Source organism: Andrographis paniculata, unplaced genomic scaffold (assembly GCF_009805555.1).
Source record: "Andrographis paniculata isolate CXL003 unplaced genomic scaffold, ASM980555v1 Contig82END, whole genome shotgun sequence".
Taxonomy (NCBI): Eukaryota; Viridiplantae; Streptophyta; class Magnoliopsida; order Lamiales; family Acanthaceae; genus Andrographis; species Andrographis paniculata.
In genome coordinates, this window is record NW_026137620.1 from 824,490 (window position 1) to 839,038 (window position 14,549).

The following is a 14,549-nucleotide window of genomic DNA, read 5'->3' on the forward strand; positions in this document are numbered from 1 at the left end:
GAAATGTTGTAGGATGTCTGAGATGAAGGGAGTATGTCTTTTATCTTACTAACATAATTTGCAAATTATTGAGCTCAATCAAAATTCATACGAAGGTTTGGATTTTGGATTGATATTTAAATAGTAAATAAATTGAATTGGAATAGTGGTATGATATGATATAAATAAGTATTGATGTAATACTTTTTAATGTAAATTTGATTTTTAGTATAATATAAAAAATAAAAAATAAATATTTGATTCGATATTTTTGAAGAAAATTTTGATATGAATAGTGGAAGTCCTCCAAACAAACAGCTTGAAGTTGTAGCAAGTTGTAATTTGATAGCTCTCTCACAAATCACCAAATTAATCTTCCTTTCCTATGGCATTTTTAAGCTTAGCAGATCCTTCAACTACAATAATCAAATTCCACGGCTCATCCCCACACTTTTTTTCTACACACACAAAATTCAATTTTCCTGCCAATTCCAACCGCAAGAACGTCGGTCGATTGATTGATCGATCGAACGGGGGAGGTTTTACGATGGAGAAAACGTGCGACAGTTAAAAAAAAACTCGATTCAAACACATAAGAGCTTCGTAAAATCAAAATTACCTGGAATCGAATCGAACGCAATCCGTTGCGCCAAACATTGTCGACGTTCCTTTCCTTCGACTAACTTACCTCATCCCGTCGACTTCATTACAAAGCTCGTCTGAAACAATCGATGCCACATCATCCTAGACTCAAATCCTTCAAACCTCCTCGACAGCTCGTTCTTGTTGATCCCGTGTCGCTACATCCTCGTCGAAACTGTCCTGGCTTTCCATCTCCGCGTCGTCGAAGTTCATCAGCAACGACGGGGGAGCGGTCGGGTCAGATTGAACCATCTCCCGGAAGTTGTTCCGCGACGGAGGAATTCCAGCGCAAAACACTTCCTTAAAATTTCGCGAGCATCCCATGTTGTAAGGATTCGACCTGCGCTCGTATTGATACCGGAAGTTTTCGTATGTCGTCTGCAGCGACGCGGAGATTATAAGATATCGAAAAACGGGAATCATTCGAACAGGGAACGGGGAACGGGGACGAGACCTGGTTCGTCGAAATTAAGTAGAGATGGAATACTGTGAGGCCTCCGACGAACCAGCAGACCACAAACGAATACAGCACGAGAATCCCGGACACTGGTGAACGTCGGATGGCTTGCCACATGTTACAATCCGCACCGTCGGCGATCCTCTTGATGTTCACCGAGCAAGAAACTAGAATGTACAATCCTAGCAAGCTCGTCGAAGAAACGAACATGAAGAAGCTCCGGTAATTTCTCTGCGATGGATCGAGCAAGAGAAGATTCGCGGTTAGTTGTACATTGTTAGCGAAAGCTTCGTGTAAAAATATACTCTCTACATCGTTCAAATCTTTGCTCAAACTTTTAAACATCCTATTTGAAATGTTCTCATTTTTCTTTTTGGTCCGTCCCAAAAGAAGATTATTATTTGTACTACCTATTTAACATAATAAATACCCTTCAAACTTGCACTATATTAACTACAATCCATTATAATACTAATATTAAAAAATATACGTGCAAAAAGTAAACGACAACCTTGCACCGTGCACCGGAACGGAGGGAGTACTATGAGTGTATACTTTTTATTAATTTTAATTTTTTATAGTAAAAAATATTTGTTCCGTTCCAATTCAAAATATCATTTTTTACTATTTTCATCTGTCACATTTCAAAGTACTCATTTTCCATTTTAATAAAAATAATCAAACACTAACACCAAAATAATCTTGACTTTTACCTAAATTACAAACATATCGTTACATATACGATCACTTAAAATCAAATGACAAAAATATCAAAATCTCTTGCCTAATTTGCTAACGAGTATAAAAAAATAGTATTCCTTTCACCAGCCAAACTTATATTACTATTTTTTTTATTACTATATGTTAAATTTATATATAATTCATTCATAATAAACAATTTTATCTATTTATATTTTTATTATTCTTATTTTAACAATAATAATCAAATTTTCATTTACTATTTTTACTAATTGCATTAGATTTTATTAATTTTTAATAATTTTTTTATAATACCTCTCTGTATTTATTTCATTTTTATATTAAAATATTATTATTTTTCGTAAAAATAAGTTTTAAAAAAAAAAGAGCAAAGAACACTTTTTTTTAAAGAAAAAAACAGACAAAAAAACAAAAATGAAGATAAATTTAGACGACAAAAAAGAGTATATTGAAAGCGGCACTAACCTTTCCGATACATTGGCCAACCCAAGGGCAATGATGATCGAACCTTTCGACGCAGTTATTGCAGATGGAGCAATGGGAGCAACGCGGAGGGCGGTACATGAGACATGTTTGGCAAAATTTAACCTTCACGAGTGTCCCGCGGATCGCAATGCTTTTCGTCAATGGAAATCGAGGCATGCGAGCGCTGCTCGCGGCGCTCGTCAGCGCCGTCGGGAAGTTGGAGACATCCGAATCGTCGGGGATGAAAGGAGGGTGGCGGTTTCGGGGGATGATTCCGGGATCTCTTCCGGAAGTGAGCAAAAGAAGAACAATGACCTGCTCGAGACAAAAAGAAAGGTTTCTTCGCTCAATATTTTTAAGTAGAACAATTCTTTAAAAGATACAATGGATATGGACATCAATAAAAGTTATATAATGTATATATTTTATTTATTTATAGAAAAATCAACAATTAAATTTAACATATTATTTTTTATATTATCAATACAATTTTTCGTATATAAAGATAAATATATAAATCTAAATGCAAAGAGTGAACAAACCAAAAAAAGTGGGATATACTGTTAATTAAAAAACTACTATGATTATGTTTCCTACACGTCTCACCTAAATAGTCGTTTTTATTTATAATCTATCCCGTGATTGCCGATTTATACTTACCAAAATATCATCCCACATTGTACATGAACATAACCGTTTTACTGATTTTTTTTTAACTAATATTATTATTTTTAATCTAATACAATTTTTTTCCCGAAACTATTTAGAGAGACCAAGCAATGTTTTCTATTCAAAATATACTACTGAATACATATCACAATTGTTTTTTGTAATTTTAAATTGAAAATATTTATTTTCACAATTTTTAATAAAAATATACTACTCTCTCCGTTCTGTTGAAATGTTACCATTTTCTATTTATGTCCGTCCCAAAAAACAAGGTTACCATTTCCTAATTTAGTAATTGTACTCAACTTAATAAATACCATTTCAACTTACAATATATTACACAAATGTCATTACTTTTATATTACACCATACTAATATGGGTATTTTTGTCTTTTTATTATAATCCAATATAATACTAATATTAAAAAATTTACGTGCAAAAAGCAAAGCCACCCTTCCAATGGGACGGAGGGAGTATTATTTTTTCTCACAAAAATATCATATCAACATGCTACTCCTTCCCTCTATCATAACTCAAAGTACATTTTTTTACTATTTTTGTTTTTCTCACTCAAAAGTATCATTTTTATTTTAGTAAAAGTAATTATACACTCATAAATTTATTTATTTTTTATCGAAAAAAATACCTTAACTTTTACTTAAACTACAAATATATTATTACACGTACAATTACTTTATATATAAAATCAAAAGCTAAATTGTCAAAACCTCTTGACACTTTTGGTAACTAATAAATATTATTATTTTTTAATCTATTACAAAACTATATTAATCCGAATAGGAGTTAGTATCTTTTAAAAGAAAAATAAAACAAACAAACATTGACTATATATTAGTGAAAGTTTCAACATTATCATCAATAGTAGTAACTTTTTAAATAAAAATAAAAAAACCACCAAAGTTGACTTACAATTTTTTTTTTTTCAAAAACTACCATTCAAATCGAAGCCCTAAAATTTCATTTGGATCATAAACGACAATATCAATGGAGGATAAAAGAAGAAGAAGAAGAACTCACGTATGCAGTCAACACAGCGGAGAAAGCAACGAGAAGATAGCCATGGCGGAATCCATCAATCAAACCTTCCGCAACAAACCACCAAAATAAGATCATCGGAAGCAGGATCAAACTCAATGTGAGGAACAGAGCTTTAACGTCCGGACCGAATATGAATCTGCCACCGCACAAGAATTTCTGCAACACAAAATCAAAAATCTCCATTACCAAAGCAAAAAGGAACCAAACAAACATAGCCGCCATACATACATTTCTTCCTTTCCAGACTTGATATATTCGCAACGGCGAGCCATTAGAACCGGCGACCTGTTCCCGCCGTGCGTTGGCGTCGGAAAAGCATTGAGAAGGCGGGGGAGACGACGCCATAGCCGAATCTCGTCTGTTTTTGATTTTTTTAACCTAAACAAACAAAAATTCCATCGATCGACTTCTCCCCCACGAACACAAATTCCTCCTCAGGAACACGCAGTCGGAACGGTCGACGAATCGGAAATCGGAGGAGATGTGAAGGAGGTTTTGCTGTTGTTGTTATATGTCTCCTCCGATCTGTCTGTTCCGTCGGATCTGCAGAAATGAATTCGGAGGGGAACCCGATCCGATCGGAACCCTAGGGAGGATGATATTTAGGTAAAAAGTAGTCGCGAATAGAAGGAAGAATAGTGAGGTCGAGAGAGAGAAGAGTGGACCGATTTGGAGAGGTACGTTCATCTCCCCCATCGTTTCCTTTCCTTCCCCTCCACATTTCCCGCGCCGCCATTGAAGCGATGGATCAAATTCAAAATGAAGTCACCCATTCTCAATTTCCCTAATTTTACAGGCTTCAAATCTTATGTGCCAATTTTCCTCTTCCGAATAAGATTTAAGTTTAAAAAGTTATACTTCTTCCCTTATTTATTTATCTATTTTTCATTGAATTTTAGAAATATCAGTATTATATCAAGACGTGGTATAAATAAAATAAAAAATTATTAATATTATGTGATACAAATATAATAATATTTATTCTCATTTTTCATTTTTCTTTTCTATTCGTTCCTTAAATTTACATTAATACTATATTTAGAAAAGTAAAAAGTTACTACTATGTAATTATTACCCTTCTGTTAAACACTTATTTATAATAAATATTATCAACTTTATTACATTCTCTCATCGTTCTCTTTAATTACTAACTAAATTCCAAAAATACTTCAACTACATTTTTAATTTTTCTATTTTTTTTAATAAATTATTCTTTTTTTTAGTCCGTGTGCTGAGCCCAAATGAGCTAATATTCACTGACTGGGGAGTATCATTTTTATTATTTTTGTCTGTTTCATATCAAAATATTCACTTTAGAAAAAATATTCATACACTAATATCAAAATAATTTTTACTTAAATTATAAATATATTATTACACATACAATTATATTATACACAAAATTAAAATGACAAAATATTGACAATTCTTACTCATTTTTACTGAGTAATAAAATATTAATAAAATTTATTAATTTATCACAAAACTCAAAGGCAGCTCAGATTTGGACTGAAGGGAGGTTTTATTAAGCTAAACTTTTCTTATTTAGTTTTTATTTTTCAAAAAATACAAATTATATCAAAATTTATTAATTTTTATTTAATTAGTTTTTTATTCTATTTTTTTTATTATACATGTAAGATGATAATTGATTAGAAATATAGATGGTATAATTTAATAGGTTAATTATAATAATTATAAATATTATTTTATTATTTTTTATATAAATTATAAATAATATTTTTATTATTTTATTTTTACTAATATATTCTTTAATTATTTATTAATTATATACTCCCTCCGTCTCGAAATTAAATATTCATTTACTTTTTACACGTAGTTTTAGAACTAATAGTATTATATTGAGATATAGTAGGAATAAAGTAGAAATGACTAAAATAACCTTATTAGTGTGTGTGATATAAAGGTAATGACATTTGTGTAATATATTGTAAGTTGTAAGGAATATTTGTAATGTTAGGTAGATAGTACAATTACTAAAAAAAAAATGAATATTTTGTTATGAGACGGACTAAAATGAAAAAATGAATACTTTGTTATGGGACTGAGGAAATATCTTTTAAATTTTTGTATCTATGGTAAAATATAGATATTTTCCTGGAAGAGAGAGACTAGCGATTGTCATTGTATTATACATACATTGTCATTTAAATTATTTTATTAATAATTTTTTAAAAAAATAATCTTACAAAAATTTTAATTTTATATTAAAAATATATATATAGAAAGAATTTGTGTCTAGCCACACAAGCATAACTTTTATAGACTTAAAAGGAATGAACATATTTGTTTTTTTATGTGTAGAGGAACCTTCGTGTAAACTAATTTGCGCACATGCTTAAAAGTTATGTGACATTGATACATACACTCTATGGTGGTATCATGCATGCATAGGCATAGCCTTTCTGACAGCCAATAATATTCAACTTTTCTTACAGTCGAAGCAACCCAATTCATGTCGCCATTATTTTTTACTATAAATATATATATATTTTTTTTTTTTTTTTTTTTTTGGGTTTCAAAGAAATTATTTTTGCAGTTTCGAAACTATAATTTTGGTTGTGTTGAGGACGAAATTTAAAGAATATTGATAATAGGTAAAAAGTATAGGTAAAAGATATTTTTGTCTTTGTAAGTGTATTAGTGTAAAATATAGTAGTAATTGTGTAATAATAATGAAAGAGTAAGGGTAGTTATACAGTTATATAGTTATTTATGGAAATTATAATATTGTTTTGGGACGATCAAAAATAGTAAATAAGACTATTGTATTGAGACAGAGAGAGTAGTTTAATTTGGTATTAAAATAATGTTTGATAAATTATTTTGTGTGAAGATTTTTTTTTTCAAAAAATATAAAATTCAAATAGTAAAATATAAAAAAAAAAATAGCAAAAGAAACACACCCATATTACTCCTATTTTATTTGTTTATTAATTATTTTTCTTTAAAATTATTATGGTTTGTTTGTTTTGTGAAAACAAACCAACACATTTTATCAAAGAAATTAATATATCAAGTAACATCGTTATTTTTATATTATCTACACAATTCTTTATACATCATATAAAAAAAAATACCTTCAAACCATTTTATGAAATAAAAAAACCCTTAGACTCTGTTTACTGGTAAGATTTTACCTCTAATTTTACCATTCTAATTTTTTTTCCCTATTAACATATCAAATCAAACACCCAATTTTTATTCATTTTATTATACTAAAATCTAATTTTACATTCAAAATATCACATCAAACAACTATTTCAATTCAACATTTTACTATTCAAAATCAAAATCCAAAACTAAAAATTTCAAAAGTAAACACACTTTACACAAAATTTCAGCTTATGTAATTTAACAAGTATGATCCAAACTCAAGTAATAAATGAGTCGATAAAATAACCCATATCCATATACATATATATAAGAAGTTGACAATAAGAATTACTTAAATAAAATAGAGTGGTTACAAATATATATATATATATATATATATGTGTGTGTGTGTGTGTGAAAATTTCAAAACAAACAACCCCAATAGAAGGTGAGTTTGGTTCTAATTTCAAATGTAATCAACATTATTTACCATGGACGTTGAATATAAATTAATACTCCGTTCGTCTCAAACATCATGCAATATTTCTTTTTTTGTTTATTTCAAACTCAATGCAAAATTTTCAAATTTAAAAATAATTAATAATATTTATATACATATATGAATATACACTTCACTTATCTCATCACATTACTCGAATAAAAAAATAATAATAATAATTATTTATCTCTCCAATCACATCACTTAATATTCAAATTATCTCAAATTACTATACTTAATATTCCCCATCTAAATTCTTGTGCCAAACATAAATGTTGCACGATGTTTGAAACGGAGGGAATATAATTTAAATATATTGATTAGACTATTCATACTAATAACAAAGATTTTTTTTTTTTAGCTCACTTGGGTGTGTTTGTTTGGGAGATTGGATTAGATTTCCACTATTCATCTAAAAATTTTTTCCCAAAAATATCAAATCAAACTCTTATTTTTTATTTTTTATATTATACTAAAAATCAATTTTACATTCAAAACATCACATCAACACCTATTTATATCACATTATACAATTATTCAAATTCAAAATTTTTACTATTCAAATCCCAACTCAAAATCCAAACCCCCAAACAAACACAACCTAAAATAACTCAGAGTTAGATATGCATATTTTTCAAGAAGTGAAATATCTTATTTTAAGTTGAGCTTTCGAAATTTCTTCCTTAGAAAATCACAAAATGTAGAACAATCAGGTCTTGTAGATTGCTACCCGCCAATATTCAAGAAGTACAGCAAGAAAAATAATCAAGGAATAAAAAAAAAAAATAATAATTCCAAAAAATTTCACCAAGAAAATACAAAAATAAAATGTATTATATGAACTATAATTATATATTGTTAGTTTATATATTCTATTTGTATTATATTAATATAAAATTTATACTTTATGTGTCACATATTGTTTGTATTTTGTACGTTGATGATAACATATTAAATAATACAGTATAATCTAGTTTCGTAATAGCAAAGGATAAAAAAAAAAGATTTTAGGGTGTGTTCAGTGATGAAATTAGCATTTAAATTTTGGGGGAGTAAAATATTATAATTTATTTAATATTTAGCTAATAAATTTAAATAAATAATAATGACGGAATTATATATGAATTTAGATAATTTTTGGGGGTAAATTGTATATAAATACATAAAAATTAATATTTTTAATATTAAAAAAATCATAAAAAATTTGGCTTGAGAATTAACCCCCAAATTCTGGTGTAGTTCGGTCCTGAGTGTGTTTAGTTTTTATGTTTGTTTGACTTAAAGAATTGAAATTTAAGAAATAAATGATTTCTTTTAAAAAAATTATTTATCTCGTCTATAGAGAAATAGAGAGAATCAGGAAAAGCATTACATTCATTTCATATGCTGTATTTTTTTAATGTTTAATTATTTTTTATAAGAATATATTATTCAATTTAACAAACTATTATATTAAATTACTATTCAAATAAGAAATTAAAATAATTTTTAAAAAAATCATCAACTAAACGCACAAATTCTCAACCGCATTTGATATTTTGTAAATGTTTAATTTTTGCTATTCTTAATAATATTAACAATAATAATAATAATAATAATAATAATATATTACTCAATTTAACTATTTACTTAAATAAAATCAAAATTGATTATCGCCGTAAAAAAAAAAAAAAAAAAAAAAACACTAAATTTCATCAGAATTTGACAATTTTCTTTAAATTTTTCAACTTTTACAATTTTTTATAAAAATATAGTATTATTCAATCAAATAAAAAATATCTCCTAAGACAACAGAGGTTTGACCCAATAATTTTACTATCATACATCCAACTCTCACGCCACAAGACCATCCCTCACCAAACAACTAAAAAGCATTTCTTGCTGATCTATTTACTAACCTACAAAAGTAAAGATCCAATACTGTCATCTTTTGAAATAAACTAGTTAGAAAGGAAAACTGACGACAATAGCTTTTCTAAACTTTATTTCAATCAAGTTACAACTTTTTAAAACTTTTATATTTATCTTTATTATTACTCCGTTCGTCTCACGTATCGTATCTGCTACACTGTAGACACGATATTTTAGAAGGAATATAATTAGTAAATAATTAAAAATATATTAGTAAAAATAATTATTCTATAATATAAATAATTATAAATTAAGACTAAAATAACTAATTAGTTTAATTAAATTTTTTTTAAAAAAAATTAAAAATTTAAAATGAAATTAAAGTGTTTAATCATTTTTCAAAAAAGAAAAATGACATGGCATGTGGGACGGACATAAATGGCAACATGGACATGGTATGTGGAACGAAAAGAGTATTATTTAATGCCATGTATGAAATTTACACGAATCTCAAGATTGTGTTTATTTTATAGTATATATTTTTTTATAAGCAAATTATTTATATTTTTTAATTAATAAATACATATTTATTTGTTATATAAAATTAAAAATATTGTTAGTATTTAAAGAAAATTTGATGATACCTTTTTTTTGTAATATTTTTTAGCCTTTATATATTAATTTGATACATTAATATAAATGTAAATAAATATAAATTTTAAAATATTTATAATATGTAATATGATCAAACTTATTAAAATAAAATATAAGAATATTTTTAAGTTTAGATCGATACAAAAGATAAAAATATATATATCTTATGAGTGAACAAAAAATTGTATCCTTTTTTCATAAATATTTTTTGGATTTTGACATTGTTTAACATTGAACAAAATATTATACTATCTTCATCCTGATTAATTTGTCTCATTTAGATTAGATACTTATTGTATAATTAGTGAGTAATTAAAAAGTTATTAGAAAAAATAATTTTGATTTAATAAAAATAATTTTAGATTAAGATTAAGATGACTAAATAGTTTAATTAAAATAAAATATATATAAATTATGAATTTTAAAATCTGATTAAAATTTATAATTATATTTTCAAATAAACGACAAATTATGTGAGACCAACGAAAATAAAAATAATAAATAAATTAAGTGGGACAGACAAAGTATTAAATAAATATTTTTTTTACAATATGTCGTATTAAATACTAATTTTTTACTATATTTAAAATTTTACTATCTAAACAAAACTTAGAGCATGTCAAACCATTATAGGATAAATTTAATCGAAACAAAATGTATATGTTTGGTTGGAATATAAAACTAAAATTATTAGTTACTCCCTACAATTACCATAAACATATATTATCATTTTTACACAAAATATTATATCAAAATATTCCAATACAATAGTCTTGTTTACCATTTTGTTCTACTCAAAACAATAATATTATTTCCATGAATAACCATATCACCATAAAACTACCCTTACTTTTTCATTTTTATTATACAATTGTCGCTGCTTTTTACACTAATGCATTTATAAGGACAAAAAAAATCATTTATTCATATTTTTACCAACTATCAATATAATATCAATATTACTTAAATTTTGTGCACAATGCTACTCGATGGAGAGAGTAAATTTTAAAACCACAACACAATATTTTTAAACAAGGTATAAAGTTCCATTTAAAAATGAATTCCTCTAGGGAGTCCCAGGACCTCAACTCCAAAGATCAACATCCGTAATCATAATGGACGAGGAGTTGAGGCCCCTGGTCCAGAAAGTATACCATCACTCACAGAGAACTGCACTCATGTGCCCTCCCATGGAGTTTGATTCCATTTCCATACCAATATATATTTATATATTTATATGTATGTCTACGAGATTTCTTCGTGATTAATCCACAAGATCAAACCATTAAAGTAATTGAATTCAGTAACCAACTGACCTCTCAATCGGTCAATCAATCATCATGAAGACCGGAAAAGGAGCGAAAATCGTGAAGCAGATAGCGTCAATGGTGAGCCGAGCAGCCAAATCCACGTTCACCGCCGTCGCAACCAAATCCGACGCCGTCAAAGCGCGAATACTCTTCAAAGCGTTCACAGTCCTGTCCAGAAGGAAGAATTTCTCAATCGAATCAACTCGCGATAAAATTAACGACGAATTAGAAATTGACAATAATTGCAACGCCAACGCCGCCGTCGTCGTTGTCTACAGAGGCGGAGATCTATCCTCCACCGTCGATAACTCCGCCGGCGCCGGCGCCGACGACGAGGATGAGAAGTATCCTGACCTGAGGCACTCGCTGTTCGACGAGGAGGAAGAAGTGCTTGAAGATCTGCTGGAGGAATCGAAGTCGTCGGCGATAGACGAGGTGAAGAATTCGAAGGAGGATCACGGCGAGAGCTTCAATTTGGAAGATGAGATCAATGAGGTTGCGGATTTGTTCATCAATAAATTCCATAACCGTATGCGTCTCCAGAAGCTTCTGTCCTTCAAGCGCTACCAGAAGATGATGGAGAGGACTGCCTGAGCTGGGGAGGTCCCGGGACTGCGACACCTAAAGTATGGTTCAATTGAATGGAGTTTCGAATGAATTATAAATATATATTTTGCTAAACAAAATAATTATGATAACAAGTTAATATTTAATGTAATTGACTATATAATTTTTTTAAAAATTATTGTTATGTTTTAAAGTATGAAATAAATCCATAAACTCATGTGATAATATTGGCAAATTATATATAACTTTTTAGCCATGAAATCTACTAAAAATATATATATATATATATAAATCTAATTATGTAGTTTTATCTCTCATTTTATTATTTATATTAACAATACTATATAACAATTTTAACTATAAATATATTATATAAAAATATAATTTTATTTTATGATAAATATTACTTGGTGGTATCATATTCTTTTTTTACTTTTTTTTGTGTTATTTTTTTCCTTGATCTCGCTATAGTGTCAAGAAAAAATAAAATGATGAGAATGATGAGAAGTGAACCGAAAAATTGATTCTTACAAATTTTTCACACAACAAAAAAATAAACTACCAAATTAAATAAAAAAAATCAGAAATTAACTATTTAAAATATATTAAAATTGAAATAGAATAGTAATAGTAAAAATGTGAAATTGACAACAATTTTGCCCCTCCCTCAATCCGCAAGTTAATTCTGTCACTGAATGATGATTTAATCTCAATGAAACATTTGTATGTGGATAGTTCAAAATTCGAGTTTTTCAGTCAATTCAAGAAAATCTCTAAACTAGTGTAAATAAATACAAATAAAGATAAATTGCATAAATTTAGATTAAAAAAACAAAAGAAACATAAAATAAAAATATAATAATAATAATAAAAATAAAAAAAGATAAAAGAAGATTGTAAAGTTGTGTTGTGGGATTCCTCTTTCAATTTTTCTACTAATTTTAACTTTTTTTTTTTAAAGTCTGATTATTACCATTTAAGTCCCATTAGGTCTTCTTATAACTCTCTTCATCAAGCTCATTCATGAGATATAATAAATCTATATACTTTCATCATAAATAATGTATTGAAATTTTTTTAGTACTCCTTTATTGCTTTCTTTTTTATTGGGTTATAATCTTTTGTATTATCTAAAGTTTTTATTGACTTATATATATATATATATATTTCTAAAAATTTTAGATCATTATTTAAACTCTCCAAATAATCCCAATTGTCTTTTTTCTAGTCTTTGTAGACTTTTTTTTCAAGTTTCTTTGGTAATTTTTTGAACAAACTCTTAGTTAGGTCTCAATTTTTGATTTTTTGGACTTTAGATTAAAATTTCTCGTCAAATGATATTTCATTGAGTTTATTTTCTCTTCAATTCCTTAGGTGAAATATTTCATTGGATTTCAAATTTGGTTCTTCGCCCTTAGCTTGAATATTTTGTTATTAAGATTACTCAATATTTCGTTATTCTCGTAAGTTTGTTATTAATATATAAGGTGTATTTCGGTTGTCGAGATTCAATTATATTTTGTGCTTTAATTAAGTTATTTATTTTTTCACTCATATTCTTCAAAATTTCTTAAAGTAAAATCATTAATTATATGGTGTGTTTGTTTGAAAGGTTTTGATAAATTTATTGTTTATATTGTCGGATGCAGAATGGTCGTCTCACCTAAAAGTTCAAATTTTTAAGAAAATGCAGTCATTAATCATATATCCGCAAACGGGAGTCTCCAACACGCCCCCTCAGGTGCAAGTGGGATCTGTGAAACTTGCACATGCATATGGGCGCAAATGGGGACAGTGGGACTAAAACACTCGAGACCTAGCCAGGCTCTGATACCATGTTTGAATATTCGCGAAAATATTAATACGAAGTATATAAATCAAAAAATATGGAGTATATAAACTATTCGACGGGCTATGCAACTCAAAAAAAAAAAAATAAAAATTATAAGGTGTGATTCATCGTGTGTGATTTTCTTCTTTGCTCGCTGCAGAATCTTCACGCAATTTCGAAAAGTGTAACCATAGTTTTCGTTTTGCAGTTGATATGGTCGACATAAAATTTCTATTTTCCGCAAATATTCAAACATATATAATTTTTTTTTTCCAAAAATATAAAATCAAAATTTTGTTTTTATTTTTTATATTATACTAAAAAACAATTTTACATTCAAAATATCATATCAATACTTATTTATATCACATCGTACAACTATTCCAATTCCAATTTGTTACTATTCGAATCTCAACCTAAAAATTAAACCCCCAAACAAACACACCCTATCACTTAAATAAATAAATATGTTATACATTCAAAATATTATATTTAATTAAACAAAGTCATATTATTTGACAGAACTTTCAACCAAAATATGAAATGACCAATATACTCTCATCAAAACATTATTGATTTGTTTAAAATTTTATTTTTCTTCAGATAAAATACTATATCAAAACATTATTTAAACTAAAAATTCAAACCAAACATTTAATTTAAAACTAACAAACCCTTAGAGTGTGTTTGATTTGTGTTTCAATTTCAAATCGACACTATTAACTACC

At 27.6% G+C, this 14,549-nt stretch overlaps 2 protein-coding genes across 4 annotated transcripts; one reads left to right on the forward strand and one right to left on the reverse strand.

Moving 5' to 3' along the window:
• Positions 1 to 340: 340 nt before the first annotated feature.
• On the reverse strand, positions 341 to 11,910 carry LOC127241320 (probable protein S-acyltransferase 7). Of its 3 annotated transcripts, XR_007836499.1 has the most exons (8): positions 11,778 to 11,910; positions 11,430 to 11,591; positions 4,221 to 4,776; positions 3,972 to 4,148; positions 2,264 to 2,578; positions 1,076 to 1,309; positions 599 to 999; positions 341 to 461 (listed from the first exon to the last, which is right to left on the reverse strand). XR_007836499.1 is itself a non-coding variant. In XM_051260305.1 (7 exons), the coding sequence occupies exons 3-7, from the start codon at positions 4,262 to 4,264 to the stop codon at positions 739 to 741; spliced, it is 1,011 nt and encodes a 336-aa protein (XP_051116262.1). In that variant the 5' UTR covers positions 4,265 to 4,776; positions 11,430 to 11,591; positions 11,778 to 11,910; the 3' UTR covers positions 341 to 738. The 3 variants fall into 3 exon arrangements, 2 of the variants coding, with proteins under 2 accessions (XP_051116262.1, XP_051116261.1); XM_051260305.1 differs by having other exon boundaries at positions 341 to 999; positions 3,972 to 4,128; XM_051260304.1 differs by having other exon boundaries at positions 341 to 999.
• LOC127241325 (uncharacterized) lies at positions 11,379 to 12,192 on the forward strand. Its single transcript, XM_051260309.1, has one exon. The coding sequence runs from the start codon at positions 11,454 to 11,456 to the stop codon at positions 12,015 to 12,017; it is 564 nt and encodes a 187-aa protein (XP_051116266.1). The 5' UTR covers positions 11,379 to 11,453; the 3' UTR covers positions 12,018 to 12,192.
• Positions 12,193 to 14,549: the final 2,357 nt, after the last annotated feature.

Coding starts and splice junctions, on each gene's coding strand:
- LOC127241320 (XM_051260304.1), bottom strand. CDS start 4,337: ATGGCGTCGTCTCCCCCGCCTTCTCAATGCTTTTCCGACGCCAACGCA. Junction 2,579..3,971: donor CCGCTGTGTTGACTGCATAC/GTGAGTTCTTCT, acceptor TGTCTCGAGCAG/GTCATTGTTCTTCTTTTGCT. Junction 1,000..1,075: donor ACTTAATTTCGACGAACCAG/GTCTCGTCCCCG, acceptor GCGTCGCTGCAG/ACGACATACGAAAACTTCCG.
- LOC127241325 (XM_051260309.1), top strand. CDS start 11,454: ATGAAGACCGGAAAAGGAGCGAAAATCGTGAAGCAGATAGCGTCAATG.